Source organism: Danaus plexippus, chromosome 11 (genome assembly GCF_018135715.1).
Source record: "Danaus plexippus chromosome 11, MEX_DaPlex, whole genome shotgun sequence".
Classification (NCBI taxonomy): domain Eukaryota; kingdom Metazoa; phylum Arthropoda; class Insecta; order Lepidoptera; family Nymphalidae; genus Danaus; species Danaus plexippus.
The window spans coordinates 8060415-8083794 of record NC_083544.1 but is presented as its reverse complement, the minus strand read 5'-3'; the positions used below and the strand labels follow the sequence as shown (position 1 = coordinate 8083794).

Here is a 23380-nt window from a genome sequence, read left to right as displayed (position 1 = left end):
GGTTGTTTTAATACTTAGAAGCAAACCTACAGAACAAATAAATATTCTTAAAAATTAAATATTGACTAAAAGTTACAAAGATCTGTCTGGAAAGTATATGTCTAAAGAAAGCAAAAGATAAAAGAAGTATGTAGCGGTCGTAACTCTTAAGTTTTTTATAAAAATGGATTGATAGGAAATAAAAAACAAAATTTTTAGTTATGTAACTTTATTCTCCTCACTAGACATGCAAAATACAGGAAAAAAAACAATTCAAGATTTCAACCCTGTCAACTTATAACCGTTGAGATATTAAGACGCTAACTTTAACAAAACAAGGGATAATCTGGTAACAATTTTATAATATAACTCAAGTTTTTATTTTTTTAATATTCGTTTGTGAGATCTGTTAGGTCGCGAAACGATTGGATCCTAGGTGCCACTAATAAACCTAACACCCGTATGGCACAACACTTAATGTATATCTTACTACACACCAATAGGCACTTCGCGTTCAACGGAAATGTATCGAATTTATTGCTTCAACAATCCAGGAACCAAACTCCTATCCCGTATGTTGGTCCCGCACCAAGGTCAGATCGTTCCATCGCTCGATAACGGAAGACGTATATAAACCGTAAATCCATTCTGTTTCCTCTTCAATAGACCGCAACACGCGTACGAACCGCTCGTCTATAGTATATGACACCACAGTAATACTATAATATATGTCTTAAAGAAGTTCGCCTGCTACGGTGGTTAATAATTGTTCATTGCTGTTGTGCTTCAATATCTTTCACATTGTGTATATAAACATTTTTTTTAATATATAATATGTAGGAAACGGAACACCACCGCCGGCAAACGTGTCACCGTTGCCTCTATTGCTAACTCATTCAAAGTGGCTTGTGGTTGAATTGATTGTGATCATGTCCATATATAGTGTCTCAGCTCGCAAGGCAACTCTCATTAATATTAAAATAAAATAATTATAATGTATACATTTTTAACTCATATTTTTGCAACTATTCACTATTTAGCAAAAACATATATTCTTTACTTTTTACATTACCTTTTATTAAATTGAAAGCACTAAGTATTTTATAAACAGTAATATATACAAGGCATTTTCTCTCCATAGGATTGTAAGAATATATCTTTTGCGATAAACAAATATAATATTTCTAGTTCTTAGTCAAATCCAGGTTTGAATCTGTTTATAAACAAACAAGTAAAAATAAGTATCATGAGGAAAACATTTATTAAAACAACATTTTTTTTTTTTTTTTGAAAGTAAAGAAAAACAAACAAAAATAACTAAAAATAACGGTGCCAATTACTTCCTAAAACATGGGAGTCAAAAAAAATATATAAATATAATTCATCAGATTTATCCCAACACAGATTAAGCCAATGTGTAATTTTAACTCCACGGTGAGTGATATTTTAATATCAAAAAGTAATTTCCAAAGTGTAAATCAACAGTGATCTCAAAAAAAAAAAAGAAACTAGATATACAAGTGTCTAAAAGATGACTGTCCGTTAAAATAAAATATAATCTAAAATATAACAACAAAATTCATTTCGGGCCGCTCCACCGCTCCACCGCCCCACCGCTCCAGGCAACAGTTAACACCCTACGTGATTATTCAAACTACCAACTAGGATTTCGCTAATTAATTTTTTTTTTTCGTTATTTGTACATGCATAATAGCACTTAAAATTTAATTCTAACTCTTCAAAACTATATAATATGGTAATTTAGAATATATCCACAAACGGCTCACCCCGCACCAACTGTCAATGTCAGTCAAATGTACGTTGCCAGTGCGCGATCGGATTTCATAGACGTGTCCGAAATCAACTTAGTCAATTATTATTAATAAAGCACATTAATTATAATTAACAGGTAACAATAACATTAGTATCCGCAAACCGGTGTGTGACGAGCTGCGAGCGGAGGCTTCGTCAGCGTCGGCGCTACGACGGCGAGGGGAATATATTCCGTGAGAATATAATGTTCCTTTATCGATTTTATTCGCAGGTTTTATTAAATAAATGTCGTTAATTAAATGGCGATTATGTTAAAATTAATATAATCTCCCCGTCCCCAGCGCACTAGCAACCCTGGACCGCGGCTGTGTGTATTATGCGGCCGTTTCGATCTCTTCTTTGATGGATGTGGTATCATTGGCGGCGTGTGTCTTGGAAGGCGTGGTGTAAGGTAATGTTTTTAACTTGCGCGCCTCGCGTCGTTGCTTCGTCTGTTGCATGACGAGCCTCAGCTGTTCCAGTTTGCATTTAGTCTTCGAGTTCTCCAGAGCGAACGTCTTCGCTTTGTCGCATTTCTTGCAGAGCTCCCCCGGGCTGGTTTTCTCGTCACAGGACGCACACACGTTAGGTTCTAGACGACTACACTGACAGTCTTTATCACACACACAGTTCTTGCTGGTCGGATGTCCGTCGCAATGTCCGTACGAACACGTGTGACAACCGCTGTACTTGCTCGGCTCCTCCTGAGTGACCGTCACGCAAGAATGCTTCGGCTCCTTCTGAAAATTTATTAAAAATAATTAAAACTTTAAGTAATTATTAAACTATTGTTAATAGAAAAGTCAAACTATTTGTTGATTATCCCTACGAAAGTCAGCATTAAAATCTACCATTTAAATCCAATATATTATTTAAACCGAATAGTCTCAGTATCAACTACCCCTATATAACCTTTATATAAAAATTATAAAATAAAACGACTCAGATATCAACGAGTTCAGATTTAAATGTGAAGCGTAAAATAACAAAAAACATATTTGTATTAGTTATCTATATATATATATATATATTCATATTCAATCAAGCGTTTATTCTGATTTTAAACAATTAAATGTGTGTCAACTGCAGTGAACAGCTGGTCACATAATGTATCGTGTACCTGCGCTAAGGCTATGGGTGGCGTCGCACACAACAGATCATTCAAGATGTGGATTATCGTGGATATATCTCTCTTTGGTCGGCCGTATCTGGAATACAGGATAAAATTTTAGTAAAAAAAGTACATTTGATGACGGAAAAATAAAAACACAATGTTATATGAACGTAACCGACGATTATCAGCGAAATAATTGTTTGGATCGGCCTTACAATGCAACATTGTGATACTAATAAGTTGAATTGAAAAATTGTCTAAACGTAATCATTTTTTCATGTGTAAACGTTTTAAATGAATGCCAGTGAAACAAATGTGCTCTACTGAAACAGATTGCACACTTGATAAAATATATCCATCACTAGCTTTCGCCCGCGTCTTCGCTCTCGTAAATGATTTCGTTAAGACTGCATATAGCAGTCATACGACGGTACGCTAATTGTTTACGGAATAATGTATGAGATGGAAACTCTTTGGCTCGTATTTTGTGCTGGTTGGGAGTCGTAAGGAAATATTTTATTCGTAATTCTAAAGAATTAAATCTAAAAACACGTAGGACAGAATGTCATCAACAACTAATAAATCCGTAAAAATAAGTCCATACGAAGTTTTCCCGGACAAAGACGATTTTTTTTTTTATATATTACATAGTAGTGTTACATTTGACTTGGCTTCTTGTAAATGCACTTGAGGATACATTGTTACTTTGAAATCACAAACAGACTTTGAATTTATTAATATAGAAATAGATTTATAGCTTTATACGCTCAGTAAGCATGCTGTATGATTAGTAACTATACGTTATATAGATTTCAATTATGCTCTGAGCACGTGAATTAGATGGATATGAATATTCCAACATACCTGTCTTGAAGAGCTGGATTCAGTGTTCCTGAGAACGTCCCTGAATATATTCCTTTGCCATGATGCTTCATGGACTCTATCACAGCTCCAGGACGTACTTTCGCACGCACCGGCTCCTCTACAGCTTTGAGATCTACTTTGTTTGTTAACACCTCCTTCGACAACTTCTTCAATTTCTGTGTCAGATTCTTTGAGGCTTCAATGAGCGCTTTGGTGTCTACCGGTGGTGTTGGGGAAGCCCTCTGTGGTTTTTTAGGTGCATCGGGAGCCCTGAAGGCTTGTTTGGATGTGGATGGAGTGGCAGTCTCTGCTGTGGGCCCAGATACCTGAACAGGCTTTTTACAGCTTACATACGGCTCTGTTCTTGAGGTAGACGGTTGAGGGAAACTTAAGTCTGGGGCACACAGGGGCTGCACCTTCTTTTTATGTTTATTTACAACAGACTGCATGAAGGCCTTTTGTTTATTGTGGCCAATAGGATGCTTGAATTTGGATGTTTTGTGAAGTAAATATTGAAAACGTTTATTTTTTAGAGGTTCATTTAGGCTTTGGAAGGATGGCAAGGCTCCAGATGATTCTTGAGTCCCATGACTTGTGGTCGCCAAGTTCGATATCTCCCTGTCCATCATGGATTCGTCTTGCTCATCGAACAAGCCCTTGTCTACGGCACTGTTAAATAAGTTTTCCATAGGATATTCATCTATAGTGCTTTCAGCGAGGAAGGAACTCTGGTCTGTGAAATTGTCGCTGTCATCACTGACTGAACTGTCAGGTGTATTGGATGTTGATGGACATGCTTTGTCACACATGGAACTTGTGGAAGGGATTGCTTCTGCTGCCAGTTTGCTTGACAACAAGTCTATTAAACTATTTTTTACAGAACTTGCTATAGCCGCCTCTTTGCTTTCAGCGGATGTGTTTATTGGACTAGAGACCAGATTAGATAGTGATTTAATTGGGGACTGTTCATTTTCAACCGATGTGTTGGATAAATCTGATAGAGTGCAGTTTGAGGTATCCATCATTTCCTCTTTATCTGAACCTTGTGCTGATTTCTCTGAATATTTCTCCTCTGCCATTGTACGGTACAGATCAAATGCATTTTGCAACATATCTAGTTTCAGATTATTTGCTACATTGTCATCTTCTTTCTTTTGTTTACTCTTATCACTATTAGTAATAGTCTCGTCACTTGGTGGAGGCTTTTGTGGTATAGTCTGAGGATTGGGTGTGTCCTTAGAATCACATTTTGTACGGACTGTGGTAGTTTTAGTTGGAGTGGAAGTTCTCAGTGTGCGACTACCACTTGAGGAAGATGTGTGTAATGTTGACAACTGTAGCTGTATTAACATCATGTGGTCACCCAGTCTCATTGTCAAATTCAGAGGTGATTTACCACTCAGAAAATCATTCACTTGCGTGTCATTCAAGGACTCTAAGGCTTGCATCACAGAATTTTCAGGTCTCTGACTCTGAAAATTCAAGAAAAGAGAAAATAAACAAAATGGTCGTCACTAAAAGATAAACTTTTATTGATTAGCTTAACATTATTGTGAAACACGTGATTATCATGGGGCGTTTCGAAATGTATGACGTACTTACCAGAAGGCCCGTCTCGACGCTGGGCAGTAAAATGATGCGCGACCCATCTAACAAACCGTTGTCTTCGAGAGTACCATCCCTTAGTTGTCTGCGAAGACGAAATTATTTATCAATAATCATGTCATAGGACGCGGATGCGTCATCGTATCGACGCAACTTATTTCCGTGATACCTATGTTTAACAATAGAAGCTTGGCGTCTGACGCCTCCGTACTCACCTTTCGCGATGCAGAAGGCATATTCGATCCTTTGACACTTTTAATTTCTTGGAAACGACTTTTTTAAGATGCTCCACAGTATTTTTACCGTTCAAACTAATGGAGAAATTACCACCCGTAGTCGTTTGTATATTTAGCGTTATGTCCGTCGATTGGGGCGAGCCACACCCGTACACTTCTGTTCCAGTTGCACGTTCCATATTTTACACATAAATCACACTCAAAATTTGTCTTAATATTCCAACAATGCACTAGTTACTAAGATTACAAAGCTATTTTATTGCAGGATAGGAATAACAGGGTCACACGCTAGACCCCCAGATTTGATGTGGCCGTCGGTGTGACCAATCTCCATCGCTGATTTCCCGTTATTTTTTTTTCTTCAACAGCTGATGCGAAGCAATGTTCATTTTGCGTTCCATTTTGTTTTATCTATAGTAAATAGTCTGTTCTTTATAGATTAAATGAACGTAGTGTCTGAACAATTCAGGAATATTAAAAATTTTACTATTTCATTATGTCTCGATAAATTTTAATATTGTTTTGTTTTCTTAGAAACGAATCAATATCTTTTTTTTTATTTATAAAAACGTACTTGGGAATATAACTGTCATGAGACAAAAATGTACGCGTTGTAAATGTCGTATAAGCTTTGTGCGGGAAATTTAAAACTATACATTTCACTTTGATTTTAAGTGCGTACATGTATTTTTATATCTGTTGAGACCTTTGACCTAGATTTCATACTTTTTCACTTTGTAAACGTAAAAAATCAAAATCACCCAATTGTGATGCTTTTGATTGCTTATTACGAACAATACTTATAAGAGAAAGAAAAATTATGTGATTACGAGTAAATAAATACTAAGTACTACTTTTCTACGTAATTTATAACAGAATACTAGTTAATTATTATTATTTTGTAGGAGATAGTATTATAAAAATATCTAATAAGAATATATTTAATTTTAACCATATAATAATGACTCGAATTATGCACTTAATTAAGTAATCATGGGTCGAATATGTTTCTCTCTTCTTTTTAGATCGGAAAATAAAAAGGAGGATGAAATAAAAGAACAAATTCCTGTCCTTAACCTTCATTTATTCCCAGCACCTTCAATTTAATAAGAACAACAAACTTAACGTCTATCACAGCATTTTACATGTAAATAAGTAGAAACTATTGTAACATTCATTACAGTATTATATAAAATTGTTAATACAACAAAAATAAACGAGACACATTTGTGATGATAAACCATTGTAAATAAATAATATGTGTATCACAAATGATACATTTCTATTTTAAACTCTTTTTTTAATAAAAGAAAAAGTTGTCAATAAAATCTGAGTTATAAATTGCTGGCGTCCTTCTGAAGGTGTGTTAGTTATGGTGTAACTAGATTTAGTACAACGCTACATAATTTGAATTTGTATGAATCATGTGAATATTTAATGAAATAAATCATTAAAAAAATAATTTAATATACACAGTGCCATGTGAATATTGATTGAAACATATCTCATACATTTGATATTATTGATAACAACAGAGAATTTTACATGATTTATTTTAAATAGATTATTTTAAAAGAGACGTGTAATGAATTTTATTCGCTACACTTATGTATTATAATAAATATTTCTGTGTACAAATCTGATGTAACAATGATGTGATTATCATTTTGTGGTCCCAACTCAATTACTTGTACTGATTTCATATTTGTTAAAATGTTAAATAGTTTATCTTATAATAGTTTTTAAATTGTTCTATTTTATATAAATGTCCACAATATTTCTTATAGGATTATACAAGTATAACTATTGTGACTAATTTGAATATATATTACGTTATCCTTGCCTATATGTGTGACCATTTATTATTGAACCTTCAATTTCCTTATAATATTTAATGACAAAACAAATATAATTATTAAAATTGTAAATTTACACTTGTCATATGATTAATTTGCGAATTATGATATATATATCTATATATATATATATATATAAAACAATACAATCTAAATAAATGTATGGATAGATATCAAAGAGACCCCATTTTGCATTTATATAACCACAACAACTGATCAAGTTAGAAGTGGATATACAGGCAGTTCACGAACAGATCACAATCCGACTTGTTCTATATCCATTTCATAAGTGTGCAACATTTGTCATTAATATATTCAAATTGTATATGTATTAAGATCCTGATTTCTGACGTGCCTATAATATACACGGATCGCGATCCATAATCAAGCTGGATCCGCTACGTTGTGGATCACGATCCGAACTCCTGCGTGTCGTTGTCAATTTCCCCGAACACGTATCCGCCTCGTCCGTCCATCTGCAGGAAGTGATCGTGATGCTGCCAGAGCGACTTCCTGTGTGACACCGTGAACAGAGATATACCCATCTGTGAAAAAGGCATACATGTTAACAATTTTACATAAATTTTGTCGTAATATACACATGTTTAATTATATAATAGCTAACCTATGTTTTTAGGTATTAGTTATAAAAGTTAACATTTTGTTTAGGTGGATATGGAGGTGGGATAGCTTCTAAATTAAGCAAATATAGAAGCTATGTTGCTATGTATACAAATAAGTATATATGTACATATATGCATGTATTTGTTAATGGGAAGCCAAAACGGATCCTCCTTAGGAATTTATATAAATTAATTTTGATGTACACAGTGAATCGTTACACACCTCTCTACAGTATCTATACATTTGTCCCTCAACGTCGACGGACACAGCGCTGGTACACTCGTCTAGGATCGCGAACTGAGGCGCGTGGTAGAAAAGTCGCGCCATCTGGGAAGAAACAAATAATTATAACTTGTTGTAGCATAGGAATGTTTGACAATAGCTTATAAGTGTGCAAACACATAGATAAGTTACACGGACATATCCAATCACATAATCCCACACCTATATTAACATGTACACACACACTCACACATATGCACCCTCACTTACCGCTATCCTTTGCTTCTCCCCCCCGGACAGTACATCCATCCAGTCTTCGACTGCGTCCCAGCCGCCGTCCCTGGTCACCAGGTAGGAAAGCTGGACTATATCCAGGAACTTGAGCAGTTCCTCATCAGTACGGCCTCGACGGATCATCTCCTGTTGGGTCTGGGGGTATATCACCTGGAAGAAATCAATACAATTAATTATATATAGGAAGAAATGTTCAAGAAATGTTGGCATAATAATATTTTAGATAGTGCAAATTATATATCACTTGAGGCGGTATGTAAGTAACAATAACTAACACATGTCTTGTAAGCCATTCTATTCATACAGTATAAATTTTTATATTGGGTAGATATGGACAAGATTATACTATTTTTTATTACATTTGCTTGACCTCACCTGATCTCTGAACGTTCCTAGTGTCATATAAGGTCTCTGCGGTACATAGAACAGTTTCCCTTTCGGCGGTTTGGTCAGGGTTCCTCCGAAGATAGGCCAAAGCTCACCCAGCATACGGAACATAGAAGACTTACCGCAGCCGTTAGGTCCGCATACTAACACATTGATACCAGATCTGGAAATATTAATAAAACATTTGTATATGTACATACTAGGTTTCGTTTGGATTACGACCTCACCCTACACCCTATTGTGACATAATATGAATATTTAATAAAGAGAAACAAGAAAATTCGTTTATTTTATCGAATTCAATTTAATAATTTTTAATTTGGGTTTGAACGGACAATCTATAAATAGACACTTGAATTTTTAATTCTCTTACCTACATTAATTCTGTCATGACTCATGAGTGACAGTGGTTCCATGGAAAACTATGAAACTGTCAGTATTTAGTTTGACTACATAAATCCTTTTTAAAGGTACAATTAATACTCATAGCAATTAATACAGAGAATTCAATACTAAAAATAGTAATAACACCACCACAGATACTAACTTGACTTCAAAGGTTAATTCCTTGATGAGAACATCACCGTTTGGTGTTACCAGCGGTACTTTATCAAAGCGTATGATCTTATCCTGGTATATGATCTTCCCTGCTCCAGGAGATAGAAGCATGGGGGGACCTGGGAGACAAAAATTTTTAATATTTTACTATAAAATATAAAAAAACTTCACATAGAAATATTATAAAGCCTTTTATTGGGGTAACTTCCTTATATATACAATGAAATAAAATTTAAATTGAATTGAAAAATAGTATTTGTAGAATAAAAATAACTTCTTACTAAATCCACATGATGATTATACACTGCACATAATATTATATGATTTTATGCAATTCCTGTCTATTTTATTGTTCCATTTCATCTCTGAAATGTTTGTAGTGATTTTTACCAGACTTTCAGTAAGTTAGACTGCTTAAGTTAGTAGTTAGTTAGTTTCAGTAAGTTAGACTTAAAATAAATTAAAAGAATAATATTTATTTGTAAGAAATAATTATAAAAACTATGCCAAGTGAACAAAGTTGTGGTCACAACTAGTAGATAACATGAGAAGTGTCATAATTTTATAAAGAATCTAATATCTCAATGGCAATACTTAATATGACAATTTGTTTATGTATATATAAAAATAGTCTCTAGTAGTAGATATATGATTTATTCATATTATAAATTCTGTGACATTTAACAAACAACATGTTTATAATTTCACTTCATTAAGCCGTTACTGTATTATATAACAAGCTTATTAGTAATTTGTATTGTGTATGTTGTAACGACTTGAAAGTATTGACTACAGATTAAAAAATATATTTGTCATCTTACCATTGCCATTTGCTTGTCTTTCTACCATAGTTCTCTTATAGTTTCCTTTATTAATATCCTCCAATACATGTCTGAGTTGAGTAACTCTAGCAGTAAGACCAGCCAGTTTACTAAGCTCCCTGCCGGACAGTACTAATCTACCGATACCTTCCGCCATTTTGACTAACATACGGCCATAAGTATAGTAGTGCTGGAAAATAGATTTAATTATTCTATATAGCACAAGTCTAGTTAGAAACATCTATATGGCTTAATACAAGAATGGCTTAGTACTAAGAGATCATTCCAAGCTTTCAGATCAGTAGCCTTACTGTAGTATGTATTGTGAACGGAATCGTTTTCATACTAAAATTAACAAATTTAATCACATTATAGTGTTTATATTGAGATGTAGTGAATAGATTATAGTAACTAAACATACTTATTAACCATTATAGAATATGTAACCTACTTTTATACCTATTTAATGTACGATCTATTTGAAATAAAGGCAGTATCTACTCAGCAGTCTCGGCTTTCATTCCTCTCTCAGGGCACCACATTACAATATAAGAAGGCACGTTAAATCGGATTCTGTGATCTGATAGATAACATATTTGTTGCAAATGTGTAAATTCAACTTAGTTTGGATCATATATTATATTTAAATATTATTTTATTAATACAAGGAGCGAAAGCTTTCTATTCATTTTATGGGAATTCCGTGAATAGATAAACGTGGAATTTGAGACAGTCAAAGTTTATGAAAAGATTAAACAAAATTATTTTATTATAAACATTTTTTTTTAATGCTATGGCTTCATCCGCACTTCAATCGTAGAATATTTTGCCAATGTCAACGTTATTGTTTGTCGGACGAATTATAATCTTGAGTACTTACTGTGTGGAGGAAACACGAAATTGTAAACATTACACACTCTGCTTATAAACGATACACATGACTTTGACAATCTATATAAAAAGTGTATAATCTGCAATGTGTATATTCAATATTCTCACAAAAAAATGTCAAACGTAATGAATGACATGTCTATTCTATCGTTGAAGATGAAATATTCGATTGATTATGGTTGATTATCGATAATTTTTGTATATTTAGTAAAATAAGTACGTTAAAAAACATACTTTAAAAAACTTTGAAAATATTTACTTTGCAGTAACGATGATCACTTTAACTACAAAGTAGTTGACATTACGAGAAGTAATATAATAATAAAAACCCGAAGTAAATAGTCTTGTTTAAATGTATTCTCCAGAAAGTCTTAAGTGAGACTAGATTGAGATGAGATTAGATTGATAAATAGCAGCTAATTTAATAATCTTGTGTCAAAAATAATGAAAACAATCGATTATATAGCAGAATGATTGAAAGAATATTTATGGTGGAAGAAAAATATGTATAGTTATTGTGTTTATTCGTGACTATCATACCTGGAATCTGTCCTGTTCTGTGCCTGTTGTCAACAAGTTGTGATCTTTGACGAAGAATGGCCTCGACACGGCGTAGAAACCGACGGTAATCGCGATGTCTACAATTATAAGTATTAAAATTATTATATAGGAAATGAATTACTATATACGACGAAATTTATAATACAACACCTTGCCAAAAAATTGCAATGCCATACTCAATAGGCACGTTGAAATTTTTATTTATCATAAAACTTTTGCAAGTTATCGTTACGTTATCATAAAAACTTTTGCAAGGGTTACTGAGTTCAAGAGAATTTTTAAATGGCATTTTTACAGAAGCTATAATTAGGATTTTTTGGTATTTCTAACTTTTTTAATAGATACTTCTATAGTATTGGTCACATGGTAAAATAACCTACAGTCTTGTTTACTGAATTGGCTATCTAACAAAAAAAAAATCGAATTAATTAGCGATTTAAAAACAAACTTTTTGTCTTTATAATATTTGCAGAAGTAGATAAATAATAAATAGACTAGAACGGTCTGCGTATAAATAATTATGTTTAATAACGTAATATCCGCACTGATATTACAAGGAATTGCTCTAACTACTACACTACTTTTTTAACACGTTTTTATTAGCTTGGGTTGTAGGTATGTATGTATCTTTGATCTTAAGTTTCACCGGTTTATAGAAATCTGAATAATTTGAATGTTTGCATAAGCACCAAGGACCGATGACAATGCAATAATTTGATAACAGTTTTCCATTGTCCTTATTTGGACCGCCAGGATTAATGAATTCTTTGATAGATCCTCTGTAGTGGAGTGAGAGAGATAGAACTAGTGCGCGGTCTTCGCATGTCTCGAGTTAAAAAGTAGTTTAAATAAAATATTAAAAAAAACGCTCTATTAAAATTTAACGAACTAAAAAATTTTAAATAAATAATAGTTTAAAAAAACTAATTTGACTACATTTCATATGTTACCTCATATATAGATAGTTGCCACTAAAATGATTGTAACATTCAATATCAAGCACCTCACGCTTTTAGTCTGAATTAATTTTGAGGTCATTAACTATGAATGATTATTTGATCTTCTATTACGGTATTATGTAATTTCTTTGTAATTGAAAATTATTTTCTATTTTTCACTTCGGTTAGCCATATAAACGTGTTTTTTTAACTATTATTTATTATTTGATTTAGATGTGAGTTCAAATATTAATGAAAGATATATGTGTGGAAGCGTCGACTGTTTCGTAAACTGTGACTCGTATGCAAACATATCGCTGGACTAGTCGTGTGATAAATCCGATAATGTTAAATGTATGGGGTAGAGATAGCGCGTTGTATGATAAAAGACGTCCTCTTTCTCGCATGATCAGACAATTATGATTAGTTGGGCGACTAATTGTAAAACTAACACTTTTTAGCAACTACGGTCAACAAAGAAATGGAATTAAAAGATTTAATGACTACAATAATTTTATTTAACGATTTGGTAGTGTTCGTAGGCTATCAAATTGTTGTTTTAAGTTTTTAAATACATAATATTTAGAGAGACCTGAAATTTTTTCGAAGTATTTATTATACAGTTCAATTTAGTTTTAATATATTAAAAAAAAAGTTTTATATGACAATTAAATGTAATTTAAATTAACAATTAATTTCAGTTATGATAATCGTAAAAAATTGAGTTCGATTAAACTATTATATAATGGCTATTCACTCAACTCAATATAACCGCTTTCATCTTAATCATAATCTTTAACATTACCTAATAAGGAATTCTTAATCCATGTCAAAATATTATTTTTCTATTTCTTTTTGGTTGATATGCTGATGGTACTTTTGCGATAGAACGCTGAATATTGCTTTGTTTTTGTGTAACTAACGACTGAATGACCAAGCACAGCTACATTTTTGTGTATATTGCGTATGCGTACACGCAGTATACACAAAAATTTAGCTGTAAATATAAAAAAATAGTATATATATTTTTTTGTGTAATTCAATACTTGGGCGCGTCATTTTAATTTAGACAATCTATACATTTTTTTTTAATTCCCCAAGGGACAAACGAGCAGACGCCCTACCTACTACTACTACCTAATGGTAAGGGATACCGTCGTCCATGGACATTTGCAGCACAAGGGGTGTCGTATAGGGTTTTCCATTAAGGGCGCTTGATCGTGCAGAACTTCCATCGTAGCGTGTGCTGTGTGGCACGTAGCGCCGTCCTGTTGAAACCACATGTTGTCCAGATCCATATTCTCGATTTCAGGCCAAAAGAAGTTGGTTATCATCGACCGGTATCGCTCACCATTGACGGTGACGGCCACACCATTATCGTTTTCGAAAAAATACGGACCAATCACGCCTCCGGCCCAAAATCCGCACCAAACAGTCACTTTCTGCGGGTGCATTGCCACTTGGTGAACCTCGTGTGGATTGGTCTCGTCCCAAATACGGCAATTTTGCTTGTTGACATAGCCATTCATCCAAAAATGCGCCTCGTCGCTGAAGATGATTTTTTTGCCAAAATCGGCGTCAACTTCCAACTGCTCTAATGCCCAGTCAGCGAACACACGGCGCTGTCTATGGTCATTAACCTTGAGCTCTTGGGTCAGCTGGATCTTGTACGGGTGCAGGCTCAAGTCACAACGCAAAATTCGCCAAGTTGTCGTCTGCGAAAGGCCGAGTTCCTGTGCGCGACGCGGAATTGACTGCCGCGGGTTTTCGAGGACACTGTCGCGCACAGCGGCGATATTCTCGGCAGATCTCGCGTTACGTTGACGCACGGGAACCGGCTGATTGTTAACTGACCCGGTTGACTCGAATTTGTCCACCAATCGACGGATAGTCGACTCGGCAGGCGATCATCGCGACCGTAAAACGGGCGAAGTGCGCGGAACGTTGCTCGAACTGAAGACCCATTTTCATAAAACAATTTTATGATTTGCACGTGCTGCTCGACACTGTAACCTGCCATGGTGGTTTGGGAGGACGGAATGAATATAACACACTGCATTTGACAGCTGTCACTCAAACAACATGGCCGCAATCAGCTGTCAAAGTTCAAGCGTCCCTATTGGAAAACCCCTTAGATGCGTTGCCGGCCTTGTTTTTAAGATATTGTCTTAACCAATGTTATGAACACTTACTTTTTTTGGAATTCGTATTTTTATTTCAAATATTATAATCAAGTCAAAAAAAGTTTTAACATTTATTAAAGAATATATAAAATAATGTATAAACGACCTTACAATAACACTAAAATACTTCATACAGGAATTATTTATAGAACGATTTCAAAGTACACAACATTTGCAATTCATATTGCTATTATTCTTGATACTAATGTACGTCAATATAAAATATTGTTTGAAAATATAATTAATTAGGACTGTAATTGTTTATTTAAAGTTATTTTGGCAATGACGTCACAATCAGCGTATTATAATGGATTTTTTATCTAGGATTATAAATCTTAAAAGAGACTACTAGACGAAGCGAATAAATTATAATTTTCACAATATATATATATATATATATATATATATATATATATATATATATATATATATATATATATATATATATATATATATTTTATTAAAACCGATTTAACGTGTTTGTTTCTTTTTAATACCTAAAAAGGGACTAGAGTGTTGCAATAATAAAAAAAAAATATAAAGCAACAAAACCAGGATTATTTTCATAACTGTGACGATCTCATGGTATACTTACATTTGGCAACGATGTTGTCAATGAAGCCCATCATGACGCGGAAATTGAGGAAGTTGCGCAAATGTCTGGTCAGCTTGTAGAAACTGGCTAGTATTGTCAACTGCTCGCGATGGTTGCCCTCGAGAAAAAAAAAGCATTCATATAAAACCTCTTTATTGCTGTTCACATGCAATGCACAACGAGTTTAATCATTCATAGTTTTTATGTACCTACCTCATTTTATTTAACATTATATATAAAAAGTTATGTAGCGTGTTTAATAAATTGTGTTTCATATGCACATCTCACAAGAAACTTAGAGGTCGATAAGCAAATATTTATTTACAAACATAAAACTTATAATATCCGATACGAACGAACGTAAAAACACACATATATAGATATAAAAATATTTGTGCATGAATAACAGTATCTAAATATCTTAGTTAAAATTATAACCAGTTATAACAGGTGAGTGGGTCACTTACTTGATAGAACGCGATCTCCTCGGAGTTAGTGATCAGCCTAGAATTAACATATCTGAATTCACCTTCGAGTTTTTGTTCCTGGACCGTCATTTTGGCTGCAAAAATAAACATTGATTATATTCATAATGACTTTATTGCGAATTTTATTTTTTGTTTAATATATATCACCTGTTGGTTTACGAAGATACGTCAAAAATATGCCAGAGACTAACAGGTACGCCATCATGATACCTGGTGTCTGAATAAAAAAGAAAATAAGTTTTATTTAATTATATATTTTAATATATACATTTTTCAATAAAAAAGAATACGCTGCATTTTTTTTAATTTACGATATACATATATATTTTTTTTTTGACAACGTACCGACGGTCCCAAATTTACAGTCAGCCGATACAAGTAAATCGATATATCGAGCATCGGTTTGCTGATATTGCTGTACAAGTCGATGACCGTGTCACAGAACTTGTCGATGTCCGTAGTAAGCAGCTGGTCGGCGTTTGATATCCGGTTATCTAGATTCGTCACCTGGTAGTATGTGAAGCCTCTGGAGACATAAAACTCAGTTTCAAACCACTGAGAAAGTTTTAAATATTTTACTTTAAAACAAAAATGGCGTCTACGCTTCCCGCCAAAACTAGTTCCTCGTTCTTTGTATATTATAACTGATTCATATTTGTTGAGATTAAATTACTACTTGATAACAAAGACTCGTTGATATACTACATTGAATATAAGTTATAAAACAACTTCATTCATTAAAGTCACTCATATATGTTAATAAAATGGTAACAGCCATTCAAAAGATATTGATACGGTTCCCGCGCTCACTTACTCCGGCAGGCGCCTACATCTAATTATCTACTAAACTACGTTTTAATAAAATATTCGGCGTGTTTATTATCCAAAATACATGACTTACATGACAAATCGGAACGCTTAGTGTGTAGTGTGACAATACAAACTTATAGTAAGTACAAACGCTCACTCTGATTATTTATCAACTTTTTTACATTTTCGTTACCAGAAAATTTATTATGTATTTATAATAATATTATAATTCTCCATTAAACATATCTTACTTCAGGTATTGTTGATAAAGATGTAATGATAAATTCGTACGCAGTCTCAGCTTCACTTCACCTATGCTCCACTTCAACATGTTATTCACTAGAGATATCTAGAGTGAGGTAATTGGCATTAAACAATTATTTTGAAATTTAATATATTTTTTTAATTACTATTATTTTAACTTACCAACGGCATTGATATGAACAGCTGGGTGAGAAGTCTTCTGAATTCTTTTAAATTCATTGTTATAATTGATCTAAAACAAAAATTATATGATTATATATATATATATATACACTATTCAAGCGTTGAACTATAAACCTTAAGACGTTTCAATAGAATTGATGATGGATTAACATCAATTAATGATCATAGAACCAAAACCTCACTGCCAATGTGAACTTTAGATAGTAAAATATATTTATGCAGTGGACAGTATATACAATTTAGATAAAAATTGTCATATATAGACATTACTTATATAACACATATTTTTTTATATTCAATACGTTCTACAAACGAGAATGACGCGATTCATGCTCAGCAATAGGTATTTTAGGCCAAATCACCAGAAAGGGTTTTTATCCGGGATTTTTTGATGCCTAGAAAGCTCAACACATCACTTTGTTGTCGGAGAGCTTCAAAGATGATAGAAAAAGCGAGAGGCAAATAACAATTTGTTGGATAGACTTAGAGAATGCGTTCGGGTTAGTGTTGCACAAAATCGGTCTTGGTCTTGTTCTTGCATTTTTGCAAGACCAATTTATTTCAGAGCAGTTGTTTCAATAAATAAACATATACCATATATATATGAACTTATTTTATATGCATTTATATCGGTCACAATTTTTATATTAACAGTCGAAATATAAAAATAAAGTATGTGTGTGTATAACAACTTTAATGAGTAGATTTTTCCGAACATGCCCATCAACGTAGCTTATTTCGTAACGTAAGGTTAACAAAATAGGTTTTAAGTCGCAAGTTGAAAAAACCTTATGTATAGAATATACCCACTGCTCTAGGTGGGTTACAACTTGTAAAAAAAAACATTGAAAAATGTAGAAAACCTTGAAAAACAATCTTTCAAGAGCCTTCGTAGAGTGTACATTTTTTTTAAGTTGAGCAAATAAAAATATCTTTTGTGTATATAGATTGTAAAGCGATTTAATATTTATTAATACAGTGGCGCGGGCGGTTAGAATCTTGTATATAACACAGAGAGCAGTAACACAATATAAAGCGATTAATAAATAAACATCTATAGTAATTATAAGATTATGAAATATCTTTTAATGAGGTCGTTTACAACAATTATTATATATACATAAATAAAATTATAATGTATTTTGACATAAAATATCTCATTGATGGTAGACTCGCTTCCTTGTCTAAACATCCCAACAAGGAATTGATGCCAAGTTTATACCAGCCTATTCGTATAAGTACCTAAATATCTCGTGATGTTTAAACTATACGACAAAATTATTTTAAAAAGGTGTCTTCTTCAAATTTAGCTCAGACACGGCAAATGAATGAGAATTTAATCAATCGTTTAATTTGAACTAAATGCGAAGAAACAAACTTATCAAGGACTTCTATTAATATAATCTCATATTAAAAGTTGATTTTATAATCGATTTTTTTAAATGTAATTTGAATTTAAGTAAAAAATATTTTATAGAGAAGTTTAAACAAGAGATATTATAGTTCCTTACATAATGTATAAACGTATTATACATAGAATTTACATATTATACTTAAAATTTCCAATGTTACAATATAGATGTCATTTTTTTTTTTTTTTAGTAGGGTCTAACAAAAATTTCGATGGTATAATAATAATCTAATGTGTTTTTATTTGTGAGTGTCGGATATCGAACAACAAAGATCCGAAATGATTACTTTTGTAGCGTATCTTTTTCCTTACAAACTATCAATGATAAAATTCTTTACGTGGATTTACATTTAAAAAAAAAAATTTATTAATAAATGACGTATCGAAATGACACAAATGACGTATCGAATCCCATCAATTAAGTGTCAAGTAGCGTCACTCGTAAGTTGACGCTACGTCAATATATCTGTATCAATAATCGTCATTATCTGTATTCGGATATGTATCCGTGTATATGTATATTTTTATTGACAACAATTCATCAGAACAGCAATATAAATATACATATCGTAATTAAACCGTCTGGAAAATAATATTATATTTTCAAGAAAAGAACTGTATTTTTTTATTGACTTTGAAATACATTAACACTTTAATAAAAAAGAAATATAATAACAATGATAATTAACACAAAGGCCATTCATTCATACATTTAGAACAAAAGCAGCATTCAAATTCAAATTTGTAGATAATTAAAGCATAAATCAGCTTCACATCAACAATAAATTGCTAATTAAAATATAATTTCCTTAAAATTGTAACCAAATATTCATTTTATGAATAAATACATCTGTCATTATTAACTTAATAGTTAAAACGCCATTTATAAAAAAAAAAAACACAATCGAAATCTTCATAACTTTGTAGCTTGATACCATTTTGAAGACTGATGCACTGATGTGCTCAAAATGGTACCTAAGAGTATAAGACGTGTAATTTTCACTGTAAAAACGACAATGCATACATTAATAACTAATAATTGCACCAGAGTTTTAATGTACAATCGGTATTAATAGGCACGGTAATAGTCGTTATGAAACAGCGTACAAAACGATTCGCTAAAACCGAGTTGAGAGTCACTTCAACGGTGATTCATTTTGATCACGTGATGACAAACTATAAATTATATAATACTGTTTGGTTACATATAAATTAATATCAGTTATTATTATTACTATCCGGAGATTAAAATTTTGTAGCACAATTAGAGGTTATAAATGCAGAACGGATAGGTAGGTACTTTGTATTGCTTTGAATTACGATAATATTTTAGATCTACACATTTCAGTTATCCTTAACCGGTCGTGATTTAGTTTTTCTTTTAGGTATCGAGTACACAATTTATCCTTTATGATGCATAGAAATAGAGGATCTGTGGAAATACCACTCGAGGTAAAGCTTGTAAACAATCGCATTTCTTACAGGAAATTATGTAGTTGTATTTTTAATAATAAACATAATTTATTTCTTTACATCCTTTCACCACTCAAAGTATGAGAAACGTATTTTATTACGGATCCATCGAAGCAATACGTGATGACGTAACTCGTAACTAAACCAGTTTTGGAGTTGACTTTGGATGTGATAAAACAAGAAACGTAAAACAAACGTAATATTTTTCATACATAAATTGTATATAAGGAAATTAACGCAATATTATACATTTAATGTGTATTACCTACTTTATATAAACTATTGTGCAAATGGATTAGCTTAATGATGGACCTAAAAACAATCATATGTTTGCATTTCATTCACAATACTATTAAATTAAATTCATCAATCAATCAATTTCATTCACAATACTATTAAATTAAATTAAAGAAATAATTAATTAATTATCATGTATTTTAACAAGCATTTGAAAATGAAACCTTATTAGAATGAAAACTGTACGCCTGTAGCACTGTCCCATTTTCTTTATACCAATAATAATAATGTTTGTACGGAATATCACTAATATCAATTTTGTATGGGTTGTTTCCCTAATTCATATGGATTCCTGTGTTATGTAAAATGAAACAATGCTATTCAAATATTTCAATTCAATAGACTGTTTTAAATAAGAATATTACACAATACATAGCTGATGTAATTTAATCCACTTCTATGGAATTGGTTATGGAGAGACATTGACGGAATAAGCGTATAAACATTTTATTCACATTTTCACTGTAGTTTCACTTATGGAGAGTAAAAACTTTTTGGTGTAACCTTTAATAATAGATGGGAGCACTTCCTATTAACATAAATACTTAGTATGTAATTGATATGTATAACATACCAAAAAATGATGTATAACATTTTTTTCCACAAGTACATACATACTTCTATTTTAAGAATATTTTTAAGTAAACTAGGAACTTAAATTTGTCGCAGAATATTTTATAAATATAGCAAAGTAAGTGAGTAGACATATGTAAAATACCTCAAATTGTTATATTTTATACTTATATTTTCTTAACTTAAACAACTATAAAAAAGCAGGTCAACCTTATAAAAAGTGGCTGTTATTTTGGACATGTAAAATAGTGTTGTTCTGTTATATTATCTGTCAAAATATTGTAGGAATATCCAAATAAACTATGGGATAAAGTTAGTGCTTATATATACCGTTAATGCTTCCGGAACTATCACATATCATTCTGTTATGGTTGATTTCTTCTCTATTTTGTATCACCAAGTATAAATATAATCTATGATAAGGTTAGTTCATTACAGACGCATATGTAAGATACACAATTGCCCGCCACTACTAAGAGTATGCACTGGGGTTTAGAAGATAGTCTATCACAGCAAGAAAATACATAGCCCCCAACTCAACCCTTGGTTTTGAGTCATAAACAGCTACTTGAAAGAAAATGATGGCAAAAAAATAGATAAGGTTAGTTTGTACCTAACCGATAACCTATATATGAAATCATTTACGTACATATATGCATACATTAAATACAGCAGATTATTTCTCCAAAAGCCAAGCTAACCGTCAAGTATGTCATAATCATGAAAATACATTTTAATATTCAATTGTAAATTGAATGGCCTGTATGTGCTATGACAATAAAAGACATATTTATATAAAGTTTTTCTAAGGATTCTACATACAATGGAACTCACTTGACCTCTATTAACAATTCAAAATAGTTTTCAATATTCTGATACAATTTATAGATGCAAATGACCTTTTTTATACCATATTAAGATAAGAATTAATATTAGTCATAGTAAATAAATTCATATAAAAAATCTACTTACCCTTCTACAAGTGTTGTATGTTGAATAAGCCATAGGTCACATAATGTTCTAGATATCAGTGATAATGCTATCAGGGCCATAAAGCCACTCTCCTTGGTCCAAAGACCAGGAACCATGATCTTCCATAATGACTTTAGCTCCGCAAAGAACTGTGCATCAACTTGTGCTTTTGGACCTTTTCTGTCTTTATCTTTTATCATATATTGCACGGTCTCTGCTGGTGATAATTGGCCTTGTTTGACATTTTTCCTACAAAATGTTTGAATAGTTAGAGAAAACTAGTATGTAAACATTATAGTGTCCAACTCAGTCAAAAACTATAAACTCAAAAGCAATCATGTAATACAAATCTCTTCAACATGTTTTATGTCTTGGACAGTCATAGATTGTGAACCATTTATTATAATGTTTATGATAGATATTTTAAATATATATAAAATTTTCCATACAGACCTTATATTTTTAATGATTAAAAAACTTTAAATTGTATTTTAGAAATCAGAAGTAATAAGGTTGACTAGTTTAACAAACTTACTTGGACTTTAAGAAATTCCTCAAGATCCAAGCACTTAGAGCCGCAGAGGCAGCAAGTCCAAGTTTCACATCTGTCCTTGACGTAATTTTACTAAAATTTGGAGCCATCGTGGACCGAATATTATATTAAAAACACTAATAAACTTTTTTGTAACTATCTTAAGCACATCTTAATAACAGCGCTTTCTATTAAATATAACTCTACTTTTAATTTAATGCGCTATATTTACAAAGATACTTAATACATATTGCGTGCTACAACTTCAAGGCACTTTGGACTTCTGAATGTAAATTAATAATATTATACTCGATTTGATCAGGCGATTGGCAAATGTCAAATAACTTTGACAACTGACATTACATACTATGACTACTGCCTACAAAACGTTAAATGGGGTGAATAGGCACAAAGCTTAGTATATTTGTTACTTATTAGATTTTGGTATTATAACTTGAGTCGCATTCTTAAAAAGTATAAAAGTATCAAATATGACGTATTTTTAAAAATTATACAATAAATGAAAAGGAAAAACTGTTAGGGCTATCTCAATTTTTAAAACAAATGCTCGGTATAGTTGTATAGTATTAGAGGTGAACTAGGGCATAGACTTGTGTATTTACTCATAGCGTAGGTAAGTACAGAAGCTTTTGCCTGAAAATAAAATATGTTGATTCTACCAACTAACTACCTAAATTTCAAAACGTTATTAATTGAAATAATACATTATAGTATTAAAGAAAATCTTATGTTAACATAGAAGAATTATTATAGAAACATTGCGTTGCGTATGTTGTTTTTTTTTAAGTTAGGAAAGCTGGCAACACCTAACACTGA

At 32.2% G+C, this 23380-nt stretch overlaps 2 protein-coding genes and 1 long non-coding RNA gene across 3 annotated transcripts; 1 reads left to right on the top strand and 2 right to left on the bottom strand.

Moving 5' to 3' along the window:
• Positions 1-191: 191 nt before the first annotated feature.
• LOC116765444 (midnolin homolog) lies at positions 192-5975 on the bottom strand. The gene is made up of 5 exons (XM_032654869.2): positions 5590-5975; positions 5372-5459; positions 3770-5241; positions 2912-2999; positions 192-2531 (listed from the first exon to the last, which is right to left on the bottom strand). The coding sequence occupies exons 1-5, from the start codon at positions 5787-5789 to the stop codon at positions 2127-2129; spliced, it is 2253 nt and encodes a 750-aa protein (XP_032510760.2). The 5' UTR covers positions 5790-5975; the 3' UTR covers positions 192-2126.
• Positions 5976-6673: 698 nt separating this feature from the next.
• On the bottom strand, positions 6674-22835 carry LOC116765623 (ATP-binding cassette sub-family D member 3). Its single transcript, XM_061521942.1, has 15 exons — positions 22547-22835; positions 22012-22260; positions 17265-17334; positions 17090-17187; positions 16374-16554; positions 16176-16245; positions 16008-16102; positions 15541-15658; positions 11804-11901; positions 10373-10562; positions 9541-9670; positions 8982-9156; positions 8583-8756; positions 8313-8417; positions 6674-8011 (listed from the first exon to the last, which is right to left on the bottom strand). The coding sequence occupies exons 1-15, from the start codon at positions 22651-22653 to the stop codon at positions 7877-7879; spliced, it is 1995 nt and encodes a 664-aa protein (XP_061377926.1). The 5' UTR covers positions 22654-22835; the 3' UTR covers positions 6674-7876.
• On the top strand, positions 19816-21035 carry LOC133319046 (uncharacterized). Its single transcript, XR_009752742.1, has 3 exons — positions 19816-19988; positions 20070-20148; positions 20249-21035. It is a non-coding gene; the product is annotated as an uncharacterized LOC133319046 (long non-coding RNA).
• Positions 22836-23380: the final 545 nt, after the last annotated feature.

Excerpts from the sequence above, each read along its gene's own strand:
- LOC116765444 (XM_032654869.2), bottom strand. The coding sequence starts at position 5,789 with ATGGAACGTGCAACTGGAACAGAAGTGTACGGGTGTGGCTCGCCCCAA. Across the intron at positions 5,460-5,589 it reads TGCCTTCTGCATCGCGAAAG|ACAACTAAGGGATGGTACTC; the intron begins GTGAGTACGGAG and ends TCGTCTTCGCAG. Across the intron at positions 3,000-3,769 it reads AATCCAGCTCTTCAAGACAG|ATACGGCCGACCAAAGAGAG; the intron begins GTATGTTGGAAT and ends CCTGTATTCCAG.
- LOC116765623 (XM_061521942.1), bottom strand. The coding sequence starts at position 22,653 with ATGGCTCCAAATTTTAGTAAAATTACGTCAAGGACAGATGTGAAACTT. Across the intron at positions 17,188-17,264 it reads TGTTCATATCAATGCCGTTG|ATATCTCTAGTGAATAACAT; the intron begins GTAAGTTAAAAT and ends ACCTCACTCTAG. Across the intron at positions 15,659-16,007 it reads AGGAGATCGCGTTCTATCAA|GGCAACCATCGCGAGCAGTT; the intron begins GTAAGTGACCCA and ends TTTTTTCTCGAG.